At 41.1% G+C, this 13,459-nt stretch overlaps 1 protein-coding gene across 1 annotated transcript; it reads right to left on the bottom strand.

Annotated features, from left to right (window-relative positions):
* Positions 1–3,618: 3,618 nt before the first annotated feature.
* On the bottom strand, positions 3,619–9,897 carry LOC145345335 (putative G-protein coupled receptor 139). The gene is made up of 2 exons (XM_080193150.1): positions 9,828–9,897; positions 3,619–4,508 (listed from the first exon to the last, which is right to left on the bottom strand). The coding sequence occupies exons 1-2, from the start codon at positions 9,895–9,897 to the stop codon at positions 3,619–3,621; spliced, it is 960 nt and encodes a 319-aa protein (XP_080049276.1).
* Positions 9,898–13,459: the final 3,562 nt, after the last annotated feature.

Here is a 13,459-nt window from a genome sequence, read left to right as displayed (position 1 = left end):
ACTTTGTCCATCGTGTCCCGTTTTTGTCTTCTGAGGAGGTCCGTGCGGTTTTTCGCTGAGGCACGTCAGAACTGTCAATTCGAGCGCTGTATCCTATTCTTGTGATGACATCTTTCAGCGTCTGGAGTTGTCAGTTGCGATCCTCCTCATCTGAGCAGATCCTGTGTGTACGCAGGGCTTGTCCATAGGGGATGGCTTCTTTAACATCTTTTGGGCGGAAGCTGGAGAAGTGGAGCATCGTGACATTATTTGTAGGCTTGTGGTGCAGTGAAGTATCATGGATAACCTCACGATGCTTCACTTCTTCAGCTTCCAACCTAAACACATTGAAGAAGCCATTCCCTACGGACAAGCTCTCCGTATACACAGGATCTGCTCAGATGAGGAGTGTTGCGGCAAATTTACCACTTCGGAGTCAGAGTTGGAGGTTTCAACAATGCAGTTTTATTTCGGACAAAAAGCTTCTGGAGGAAGCAGTGGTACCCCACAATACTTGGCAGCTACCTTCTCAATTACACAATGGTAGTTGATCATTTTCTACACATTTTAGACAATAGGCAGTACGTACAGTAGCAGTTAACACATCGTTACAAATTGAGTAGGCAGATATGGACATCGATAGTTAACATATCATTACAAACAGACAGGTACGGACATGGACAGTTAATAGATCATTGTTCATAGAATGGATACATTTATGTATCCTCTATCAATGACTGGCTTTGATTTGTTCAGTGGCTGATCTTATTACATTTATGAGTCTATGTCCCCATCTGTGGCTGACCTCAGACCCATTGTTCTGGGTCTGCCCTTATCTAAAGTGCCTCAAGCTCTGACCAGCTTCCTGCAGCATTTTCGATCCTGCATGTTTTAACTGCTAACTAACTGTCTGCGCTAAAAGCCAGTGATTATTAATCTCCCTTCCCAGGTAACCGTTTTGTATGCTAGGCAACCATTTTGTGTCCATCACTTTAATTCCCCCACAACAGGAGGATTGCACCTCCAGATACTGAAAGATACCCTCATAAGAAGACCTTCAGGAGAACAGTGACCACGACACCGCGCTACTCTGCCACAGCAACATCTGCAAGTCATGCTGGATCATCGACACGGCTGCCATCATCTCACATGAGGACATCATCCACCAGGTCCACGATGCATACTCTTGCAACTCGCCAACGTTGTGAATCTGATACACTGCGGAAAAGGATGTCCCAAGGCATGGTACATTGGGGAGACCATGCAGACGCTACGACAACAGATGAATGAACACCGCTTGACAATCACCAGGCAACACCTTTCTCTTCCTGTTGGGGAACAATTCAGTGGTCACTGACATTTGGCCTCCGATCTTCGGTTAAGCATTCTCCAAGGTGGCCTTCACGACACACAATAGCGCAGAATCGCTGAGCACAGACTGATAGCCAAGTTCTGCACACATGACCACGGCCTCAACTAGGATAGTAGGTTGATGTCACACTATCTGTAACCACTACGACTTGCCTGGACTTGCAAAATCTCACTAACGGTCCTGTCTGGAGACAATACACATCTCTTTAACTTGTGCTTAACCCTCTCTCCACTCACATTGTCTGCACCTTTAAGACTTGATTACCTGTAAAGACTCGTATTCCAATCATTATTTTGTAAATTGAGTTTGTGTCTTTATATGCCCTGTTCGTGAATTGAACTCCCACTCACCTGACGACGGGGCAGTGAGCCACTACAAAAGCTAGTGATTTTTGTTCCCAAATAAACCTGTTAGACTTTAACCTGGTGTTGTGACACTTCTTACTGTGTTTACTCCAGTCCAACACCGGCATCTCCACATCATTTCTACATAGACTCATGGACAGCTTTCATATCTGAAAAGTTGTGAAGTATGCTGAAAATTCTGCAGTCATCATTGACCATGCTAGTTTTCCATCGATAATGGAGGTACGCTAGTGGATGGCGCAGTTGGATATTATTCTGCCTATTACACTACAGCAGGATTTTTTGGAGCAATGCACTAGAACTCTGAAGGATTGTCTTTTAAACAACGATTATCCCTTAAAGGATGTATGCATACCTGGTGGGCAGTCGGTAGGGAGAAATACTTCTCCGATGAGTGGCAGAGGCAGTCACCCGAATTCGTTCATATCAATAATATGCAAACAGTAATGCTGGCCTATCTGTATGTGGTGTAGCGCAATTTGCGATGGGGTATCGTCATTTGCAGAGTGCATTCAATAACTTAGATTAGAATAATATTTGAAATGAAGATTCGATCAGCAATTGCATGTCAATTGTACACGCATTTGAAGGGGATTAACTTGCACAGTTATGGGAAGAAACTGCGACCTGTGAGTATAATTAACGGTTCTATTATTAAAAAAAGACTCACAAACATGCTTCTTTCTTCTGTATTGTAAGATTCCATAGTCCGAAGTGATAAGTTCATTTGCGGTTCGAGTCACTGGGCGCTATATTGGCTACTGGATCCGTTTTCTTCTTCAGCACTTACATTATCTTAAGCATGCACTCTTTTGCTCTTAACTTATTTCGTCCAAAATCTCGTCAATGGGAGCCCAAAGCATGCTTCCCACTGCCATTCCACATTAAAGATACAACCTGATAATATTAATGTAGAAACATTGATTTCCATTCACTGGAGTCGTTTTCCATACATTTGAAACAGCGAGTTATTGATACTCGTGTGCCTGTTGACTTGATTTATTCGAAATTGAAACAGTCACACATGACAAGCAATTTATTGTTTTCAGAATAGTACTTTGCAGAGACGATTTACATATGTTGTCGCAGTCTGTTTGGCAGACAAACAACTTGTAGTTCCAGTGCGCTTTATTGCCCTAAACTAAGAGAATTCCAAAGCATCCTCTCTGCAATATAACTTCAAGGAATAAATTATTGTGTTTTATCTGTGTTCATATCGACTTTGGTGTACTTGAAACTTAAGAACTACCTCAAATAAAATAAGATTATGGGATGAACGAATTGATCTAAGCCTACCATTTGTTTTTTTTCCCCATGTCTCTGCAACATCAGCCTGTCTCAGAAAACAATAAAAGTCCCACAGAAAATGAAACATGCTACACAGCAGCTCAAAGAGAGAGGATCTCCTAGAAGTGAGAATACATACATGTATTTGTATATTATGCGTATCTAATGCAGTTGATTTTAGCATTGATTAAACTATCCTATATAAACAAGATGCCATAATGAAGAAAACTTTTCCTGACTCTGACAAAGCCACTCTAAGTAATTCATAATGAATTATGTCTGACAGCAAAACATAAAATCACAAAAAGTAGGAATTTATTTTCATGTTGAAATTTATTTTACTTGGAGTATCTCCGGCAAATTAAATATTTGAATCATATCTCAAGTGCCTTCAAAACATGGTGTTATTCATGAAAATTTAATTTCCCCTTTGATATAAACAAATTTATTTATCATGCAAAATTGATATCAGTAAGGCTATGTAAATCAACAAAGTCAATGGTCAGTTAACTGGCACCCCATCAGAGAAGGTTAATTTCACCTTTGGAAAGCAGTCTCCAATCTATTTCAATTGAGGTTTACTTTTACTTTTAAACTAATCTAATCCAACTGAAGTTATCCTCGAACTAATTTAGAACTTAGTTTGATTGGGTATTTCAAACCGTTCTTCAACTCTTGTCTGAACTTAGCCTGAGTCACGACATAAATACATGCATTTGTGCAGCAACTCAAAAGTTGAAGCATGATTCCAACTGACTCAAAATCCATGGACATCAAGTAATGGAAGTTTGATAGGCGAAGAGATAGAGTATATACCACTCCTGTGCTCCACAACAATATAAAACTACCAGATATACTAAAGAGTAAAATAATGGATGTCCTCCTATTTTCCATTTCTGCATCCTTCTGGATTCCCACATTGCTGAATCCATGGAGTTTCTTGCGGACCCGACTGGCTATTAAAATGCGCTGGACAGTAAGAGAATTAAAAAGCAACATCGCAACAAATGGAACACATGGGACTAGAGTAAGATCAAGTAAGTCAAAGGCAGCCCAGGTGGGGGAGTTAAAAAATGCCAATTTGTTGGCACAGCCGCGAGGTACATTGTCCACTATGTATTCAGGTTCAATTGCAAAGTACCGGGGAATGCTCAATAAAAAGCACAGCGCACAAACCACCCAAATAATTAGAGTCGCTGTTCGTTCAGTGCAATATTTTGTTTTCAGCTTCTGACAACAAATCTGGACAAATCGATCGAATGTGAAGAACACTGTCAGCCAGACAGAGGCCGCAGTGACTGAGTAAAATAAAACTGTATTAATAGAACACACAGTGGTAATAGTGAAGAATGAGTGAGGGAAATAAGTATCAGCAATTGGCCTCAAAATGACATCAGTGACAAGAACCAGTAGATCAGTCGCTGCCATGGCCAGGAGGTAGCAAGTGATGCATTTAGACAGGCCACACTTTCCCCGAGACAGAATCACAATCGCTACGATGTTAACTGTAAGTTAAATAAAGAAACTGGACTTTATCAATAAACATTACAAAGCGGCATAGCTTTCAAGGTTGTTTGACTGTATCTTGTATGAGTTTATTTTCATTCATGAACATATTTTATTACCAACATAATTTACATAACGATGCTTCTCCATTTCTGCAACTCAGATAACTCACAAGGAAGTCTAACTACCAGATAAATGAATGGACAAATTGATAGGGCAATCCCAACCCGGAGGAATGAGGTCCAATTTAAATGAATTCAAAGATCGAGCAATTGAAAATTTGCAACGGCAACCAAGCAGTTAATAAGAACATTATAACTTCAAGGTGCTCTGGGGCAATGACATTTTTTTTTCGCTATGTTTTGCGTTTAAGGTGGAGTTGTTGTCAGAGGCAGTGTTTTGATAGGAAAGTCAGCTTGTCTTTAAACCAGAAGTGAATGTTAAGAATGTAGGCTAATAATGAATTTCAGCTAGTAATGTTTTACTTTGTAGGTTTAATGGACTTTTGGTCATGATAAGTTCTCTTGTTATTATAGACGAGTTATACTGTTTCATGTGATTAATGGAAGGAGTCAAGCTTGTATTAACCAAATACTGAGGGACATTCTATGTCTGATTATGCTGCCAGGATTCTCTGTTACTGCTTGCAACCTACCCCCCTCCCACGGGGTTTTGATGCGGTATCAAAGACAAATATTATTGACAGGTGCATGATCAGATAATCCAATGCCAGTGAACAGCACACCAGCCCCTGCCACCGAGAAACTCGCAGCTGGAAGGCTGGAGAGCTCTACCCACTGTTCCCAGTTTCATTTTTGCAAAAACATGGAGTTGCTTTCTGGCCTTCCTGAAGAAACGAGCGCCTTTCTGCTCTTTCCCTCCAGATGCGTTCAGAATTTAAAGTTTATTTTTAATGTCACAAATCGGCTGACATTAAGGTTGCATTGAAGTTACCATGAACACTGAGCTGCAGGACAAGCAAGTTTACCTGTGTTTTCCTAACCGATTATGAAGTGATGTTGAAGCCCATCAGGAAATTAATGCTTTATTCGATCTCACAGGGATAGCATAGCAGTTAAGAATTGTACATTGCTATGGTTAGGCATTGTTCAATTTAAAATATGAAGCGAATCAATGTATTACAGTTAAATTGCTGTTAAATAAAGCTAGCCTTGATAACAAGCTCCTTTGTTTTTCAGACGTATCACACCCGGACTGAGATGCATTCTCACACTAATACCGAAGTGGAAATTGTTCGGTTCTAGTCTGACTTCATAGAATATATTAGAGTTTATTTTATTGTAAGTTAACAGTGGCCAGAGTGAAAGTTCATTATGAATTTGACAGGGGCGGGGTGGGTGCAGGAGGGCGGGATTTACAATAATGACGTAAGAAATTATTAAGTTAGTTTAAAAAATACAGGGCAATAAAACAAAAATGCTAGAGCAAGTATAGCTCAACAATTCCCGTGGAACCGGGCCAGTCTATCACTGTGCATTGACACTCACGGCGTCCAGATACCAGCGTCAACTGAGGCTGTCTGGGAGTTCATGACAGTTATTTTGCATGTCTGTTGATGGTGCTTCTGCAGCCATGTGATTGGAGATAATGTTGGGTTTTGGTACTGGGATGTGTTTTGGTTCATTCCAGCTGCATGATTTCCAGAAAGAAAAATGTCGTAAATGTTTAGTCAAATGTGATCTAAGCAATGAAAACTATGAAGTAACAAGAGAATCAAACAGATCGGTAATACAATTGTAAGTTTTTAGCGTGGATAGTCAGTGGTTAATCGTAAAGGAATGTTTGCATATCAAAAACTAAACGTTCCTTTCTGGCAAAAAAACACAATACAAAATTCAACCCAAACATAGTTATTAAACCAAACTAAGAATAACATTTGATGCTAAGTGGAGTCAAATAGTATTTTCTAGAAAAAATAGCAAGCCTGAAGATTGGCAGGAGTACAATATTCAGCAAAAAAATGAAGATGAAAGGTAGGTGAGTAAGATGAGAAAACAAAAATGTGAGAGTCAATTCCCAGGTAATGAAAAAGCGGACTGCAGAATTGTCAAACATGTCTGCAAAAAGAAAATGAAGCAAAAGTAGTTCCCTTACATACAGGAATAGGAAAAGCTGTAGTGCAAAAAAGAGAAAATTATAGAACATTTAAACACACATTTTAGTTCTGCCTTTATGGAGAGTGAAATGAATAGCTTCCGAAAAATGCACATGAACCAAAGTCGAGTGAAAATTGGGTCCTGAAAGAAGTCAATCCTGGAAAAGGAGAATGCTTTGTAAAATTAATGGGTGAGAAAGTGATATTTCCCGAGGCCGGGCTAATCTGCGTTCCAGTTTATGGAATATATTGTCATGGAATTAGAGAACGCTCGGGAACAGCGTCCGGAGATTGCAGAGTCCCAAAGTTAATGCCGCATTTTGAAAAGAGGGAGGCGGGAGAAACCACTGAATTATATACCTGTTATCTTGCCAGCTACAGTAAAGAAAGTGATTTTTTTTAAAGGTATGATGACTGGTCACTTTTAAAATATCAGTGGATTAGTAATGTTGGCATGGTTTTATGAAAATAAAGTTGTGTTTGACCAAAATTCTGGAGTTTTTGAAGCCGTATTTCTTATAATGTTTTAGGTTGAAAAACAGGATGTTGTGCATTGATGTTTTGAAAGTTTTTTTTAAACAAAGCCCAAGGTAAGAGGTTAGTTTCCAAAAGGAAAGCGCGGAGAATGGCGGGAAATACATTAAGATGGATTCAGAATTGATTAGCAGGCAGAAGTCACAGGGTATATTGTATGTTGCAGAGCGGATTGCGATGTTTGATGTGATTCCATACTGATGCAGTGTTTGGGCCGCAGATAGTAACGATGTGCATAAAACATTTGGACGAGGGAAATAAATGCACGACATGATGCAAATGCCTCTGATATTTAGGAGGTTTAGAGCCTTCAAGCGGACCTAGGCATGTTCAGTGAGCTTGAATATACACTGGGGATGCACTAAACATGGGTAAACCTGAAATTCTCCACTTCAGATGATTTTTTGTTATAAAAATGAAAGAAAGGTTTATATTTCAATCGATAAATATTGTGAAATGTTAACGTTCAAAGAGGACGGGGTACACAGTGTAGAGTTAGTGGGCTTATATCAGACATGCGGGAATATATGTATCAGGAAATTATTACCAATATGACTCTATACGCTGTGGTAAAAAATCAATCTGAGGAATTATGTGGTACGGAGATGCAACTTCACATCTTTTTTTTGATATCCAGTGTAGATGCAGAGAGTGTTTAGTGAGGAAGAGAATGTGCCAAGACCAGTAATATGGGATAGTCAACAGGGCACCACATAGTAAATACATAAGAACATAAGAAATAGGAGCAGGAGTAGGCCATCTAGCCCTTCGAGCCTGCCCCGCCATTCAATAAGATCATGGCTGATCTGTCGTGGCTCAGTTCCACTTTCCCGCCTTCTCCCCATAACCCTTAATCCCCTTGCCTATCAAAAACCTATCAACCCGCGTCTTAAATATATTTAGCGAGGCAGCCTCCACCACTTCAACGGGCAGAGAATTCCAGAGATTCACCACCCTTTGAGTGAAGAAGTTCCTCCTCAACTCCGTTCTAAACTGCCCCCCCCACCTTATCTTGAGGCTGTGCCCTCTAGTTCTACTGTTCTTTCTGAGCGGGAAGAGTCTCTCCACCTCTATCCAATCCATCCCATTCTTCATCTTATACGTCTCAATGAGATCTCCCCTCATTCTTCTAAACTCTAACGAGTACAAGCCTAGTTTATTCAGCCTCTCCTCAGAGCTCAACCCCCTCAACTCCGGTATCAGCCTAGTGAACCTCCTCTGCACTCCCTCCAAAGCCAAAATATCCTTACGTAAGTGCGGCGACCAAAACTGCACACAGTACTCCAGCTGCGGCCTCACCAGTGCCCTGTACAGTTGCAGCAAGACCTCCCTACTTTTATATTCAATCCCTCTCGCTATGAAGGCCAACATCCCATTCGCCTTCCTGACCACCTGCTGCACCTGCAGGCTGGGTTTTTGCGACTCATGCCTAAGGGCGCCGAGGTCCCTCTGCACCGTCGCATGCTGCAGTTTTTCGCCACTTAAGTAGTAGTCCTTCCTACCATTATTCCTACCAAAGTGGACAACTTCACACTTGCCAACATTAAATTCCATTTGCCATTTCCTGGCCCATTCGCCCAGACTATCTAGATCCTTCTGCAGGCTTTCCACACCCTCCGCACAATTTGCTGTTCCACCAATCTTGGTGTCATCAGCAAATTTCGACACCATACACTCGGTTCACTCCTCCAGATCATCTATATAAATGGTAAATAGCTGAGGCCCCAGCACTGATCCCTGGTGCACTCCACTAGTCACCAACCGCCAATCTGAATAGTACCCATTGACCCCCACTCTCTGCCTCCTATTAGACAGCCAATCCCCTATCCACGCTAACCCCCTACCCCCAACTCCATGCCCCCTAACCTTCTGTAACAACCTCTTGTGCGGCACCTTATCAAACGCCTTCTGAATACTGGATAGTCCTCATGAACAAAATAAGAAATGGAATAAACTAACCAAAATAAGGGTTGCAGTGAATTAATTCAACGTACTTGTGAGCACTTTGATCCGTTTTATGCATGTAAGAGTGACTTTTTTAACTTAGTGGGAAAGGAATATCATTTCCAATGATAGGCATTGCATGTAAACGAGTATGAAAAGCAACGTGTATTGTTTGTTCTGAATGAACTACTTCTAGTTTGTATTGCCAATGAAATCAATGTGTGCTGCAGTAAGTTTGCCTTGTTTTAAAATGAGGCAATATATTCTTCAGGAGCTGTCGCCACGTAGTTGCAAACGAGCGCTGGGCATGTATCCGGTTAAACAAACTGCTCAAGGCAGTGATAAATTTGATTATAATTATTAATAATTTATATTTATATACTGTAAAATTATTATTGCAGGAGGTGTCACCCTCTTCTGAACTCCGCTGCCACGATCAAGTTACATTTGAACATGTGTGGCCATAGACCTTATTTGATAACGATGTTTAATTGGAATCTCACATTGATTAAAATCCAGTTTTGTAAACTTTCACAAATTGCAGTAGAGAGTAGTGTATGACAAAATTCGATCAGGATTCATTAAGATTAAACTAACAATGTGTTTCGCATAACTGGGAGACTAAATTGGGGGATAGCATCTGTATTTTTTTGCAATCGATAATACGGGACTAAACATAATTAACAATGATGAAGACGTTTAACATCTGTATAGTATCACTTACCAGGAACACCAAAAGCAGCGAGTATAGGATAGTAAATGGCCTCTATCTGAGCAATTACTGTGGTTCCCATTGAGTATGACTGGTGATAATTCCTGTTATAATGGATGACCAAAGTCTGCTGTTGATAGCTACAAGAAACCTATTATTTATGCAGCTGGTGAAATCTCGAAGGCAAAGTTGTCCCATGGCTATTCAGATTATCCACAGCCATTTTAACAAACACGGCTCAGAAGCTTTACAACATTTCAATGGAAACAAGTGGTGCATTCTAAAATGTTGTTTGAATATGAGAGCAGTTGACTGAAAAAAAACATAGTGAAAACATGTATTTCTCTCTCAAATGGAAGCAAGAAAGTGCGTTCATAAGAATTCAGTATTGGGTCAGTTTTTTTTCTATTTGACCTCAGTAATAAAAACATCCAGGAATAAAAGTGTAAAACTGGTAAAAATTTTAACTGTTTTAATGCAACGCAGAATGGTACTTATGCAGTACAAATGGTTGAGTAGGCATACTACCATGGAGCAAGGCTTATCGAAATCAAGTAGTGAACGAGGGAAAAGTCTGTAATTCTGAAATATAAGCAAAAACGTTGCATGTCACAAATATTTCCAGCACTTACAGTGCAAGCGAAACAGATTGGTAGTTCCAGTGAAGACATTCCACAACTCCTGATCAATGTATGAAATATTCGTTTTACTTCAGTTTCAGAAACATGTCTGTGGACTTTAGAAAATTGGAACTGTCAGGGCTGACAGTAATGGACATCCGAAAGCTTATTCAAAAAATCCCCGAGGTAAAAACGGTATCAAGGATCAAACGGCCACAAGTACCATCATGAAGTCTCAGGTTTTCAAACCTCAATGCATTTTATCATGTAGAATCCTAAAACCTTTCCATATTGATAAAAAAAGGACTTGGTTAAAAAATATGGCTTTGCAATCTATTCACAAGGAGAAGCTTCTTCACATACCAGTTGAAGTTCGTTACTTTCCAATGCATGTTCATGTTAACATGTGGATGGAACCAGGAAGGGCATCAAAGAGTTTCAGCCGTGTTTCTGCTTGTTACAACACACTCTGTGAATAACCAACGCCTTCAATCCAAACTGCACACATACTTTCGCCCTGTCTCTCTTTGTCAGGTACACACACACGCGCGCACAATATTTTTGTTTTAACATGTGTTTATATTTCTGTACTCGTTCTACTTGCACTGTCATAGAGCTAACATTTCCCCCAAACGTTTCTCCAACAGCTGGTCATAATTAAACGGAAGATGGGTGCTGTTATTTTTCAGTAAATATTCCTAGTCCCTCCGCATTTCTCCATCAGTTGCTGAGTCAGTGTACTGGGCTCGATCATCTTCAGCTGCTTCAGCAATGATCTTGGCTGAACCATCAAATCAGAAGCCACGATTTCCGCTAATAATTTCAGAAAGTTCAGAAAAAAATGTCCAATTTGCAACTACCAAAACAACCCGTGTACTTATGCAGAAAGTTCTGGGTGACATTCAGACTTGCACTGCAAAATGGAAAGTAACATTCGTACCACATTATTGCAAGGGTGTGAGCATTATCAGCCAGTGAATCTACATGTCTCCATTTGAAATTCATTGACATGACTGTCGTTGATTCTCTAATAGTCAATAACCTGCATTAAAACAGTGACCTGAAAGTAAAGTTGATCAGCGATACAGATGTTGCAGCTACGAGGAGAGATCAGGCTGCGAGTTTTGGTGCAAGGAACTCACCACCAATTCTGTCAAACTAGTTGGAACGTGAACTACAACAAAAATAACAGGAGTGTGTGATTGAGCGTAAGGGGGTGGGGGGGGGGCGGATTTAAACTCTCTTATTTTTCCCGCTTTATTCCCGTCCCTGAAGACAGGGTGACGTTTTCTATTCTGACGTCCCGCCTAAAATGAAGGTATGTTTTCCTCAATGGTTAACTTCCGGATTTATACAATTCATTGTTAATAAATTGCGGAGCAAACTCTGGGTAAGGCTGAACTAAAAGATAAAAAAAATCATCATTACCATGCGAGTGTTCTAAGGAAAACAAAAAGGATTCCGGGCCAGAGCATGTTAAATTAGAGGTGTGGGTATTACATGTGTTAGAGATCAGATTCACAGGTCAGCAGGAATATTTGCAAGCACCAACGGATTTCTCCTTTTCACAGTTTTCTGTACCTCACGGGCTGAACAGATGACAGAAACTGGCAGGGCACCACAGTGGTTAGCACTGCTGCTTCACAGCTTCAGGGACCTGGGTTCAATTCCCGGCTTGGGTCACTGTCTGTGTGGAGTTTGCAAATTCTCCTCATGTCTGTGCGGGTTTCCTCCGGGTGTTCTGGTTTTCTCCCACGCTCCAAAGATGTGTGCGTTAGGTCGATTGGCCATGCTAAAATTGTCCCTTATTATCCTGAGATGTGTGAATTAGAGGGATTAGCGGCTAAACGTGCAGGGAATTGGGAGCAGGACCTGGCTGGGATTGTGTTCGGTGCTGACTCGATGAGCCGAATGGTCTATTTCTGCGCTGTAGGGTTTCTATGACTCTATGAAACCAAACATTGATTTATGAACTAATTTATAATTCTCCTCCAATTCCACAGTTTTAACTCTCCGCTCTTCCACATGAAAGTGGGTTCCCGGACACGCGTCCTTTGTTTGAACAGAGGGGAGGACGGTAGGATGAGCGAAGAATAGGCGAATGTGGACTGGGGGAGCGCGTTGGAAGGTAGGTCCGCTGAGGAGCAGTGGAGGATCTTTAAGGAGATCTTTCTTGGTGCTCAGCAGAAATTTATTCCGATGGTCAAAAAGGACAGTAGGAAGAGAGGTAATAAGCCGTGGATAACGAAGGAGGTGAAGGAAAGTGTTAAATTAAAAGCGGAGGAATTTAGAGTAGCTAAGAGCAGTGGGCGAGAAGAGGATTGGGAGAGGTTTAAATGTCAACAAAGATTGACAAAGAAGATGATAAAGAAGGGTAGGAGAAACTACGAAGCTGGGCTTACGCTTAATATAAAAAAGGATAGCAAGAGTTTTTATAAATATATAAAAAGGAAGAGGCTGGCTAGGGTGAACGTTGGTCCCTTAGAGGATGAGAAGGGGGACTTAGTGGTAGGGGATGGGGATATGGCTGAGGTCCTGAATAACATTTTTGTTTCTGTCTTCACGGAGGAGGACGTGAATAATTTGCCGGGTGTTAGAGATGGAAAGGTGGTAGGACTGGAGGGTCTCAATGACATTACTGTTACTAGCGAGGAGGTGCTCGACAGACTGGAGGGACTGATTGTGGACAAGTCGCCAGGACCGGATGGAATGCATCCGAGGGTTCTGAAAGAAATGGCGGAGGTGATAGTGGATGCCTTGGTGGTTATTTTCCAGACGTCGCTGGATTCCGGGGAAGTGCCGGAAGATTGGAAAGCGGCTAATGTTACGCCGTTGTTTAAGAAGGGTGCCAGGCAAAAGGCAGGGAATTATAGGCCGGTTAGTTTAACGTCTGTTGTAGGTAAAATGTTAGAATTCGTCATCAAGGAGGAAATAGCGAGGCATCTTGAGGGGAATTGCTTGATAGAGCAGACACAGCACGGTTTCGTTAAAGGGAAGCCGTGTCTGACAAATTTATTGGAGTTC

The sequence above is a fragment of the Carcharhinus amblyrhynchos genome, chromosome 7, assembly GCF_965287045.1.
Source record: "Carcharhinus amblyrhynchos chromosome 7, sCarAmb.v2.hapA, whole genome shotgun sequence".
Classification (NCBI taxonomy): Eukaryota; Metazoa; Chordata; class Chondrichthyes; order Carcharhiniformes; family Carcharhinidae; genus Carcharhinus; species Carcharhinus amblyrhynchos.
Note: the sequence above shows the minus strand (reverse complement) of the source record. Positions and strands in the feature narration are given on the sequence as shown.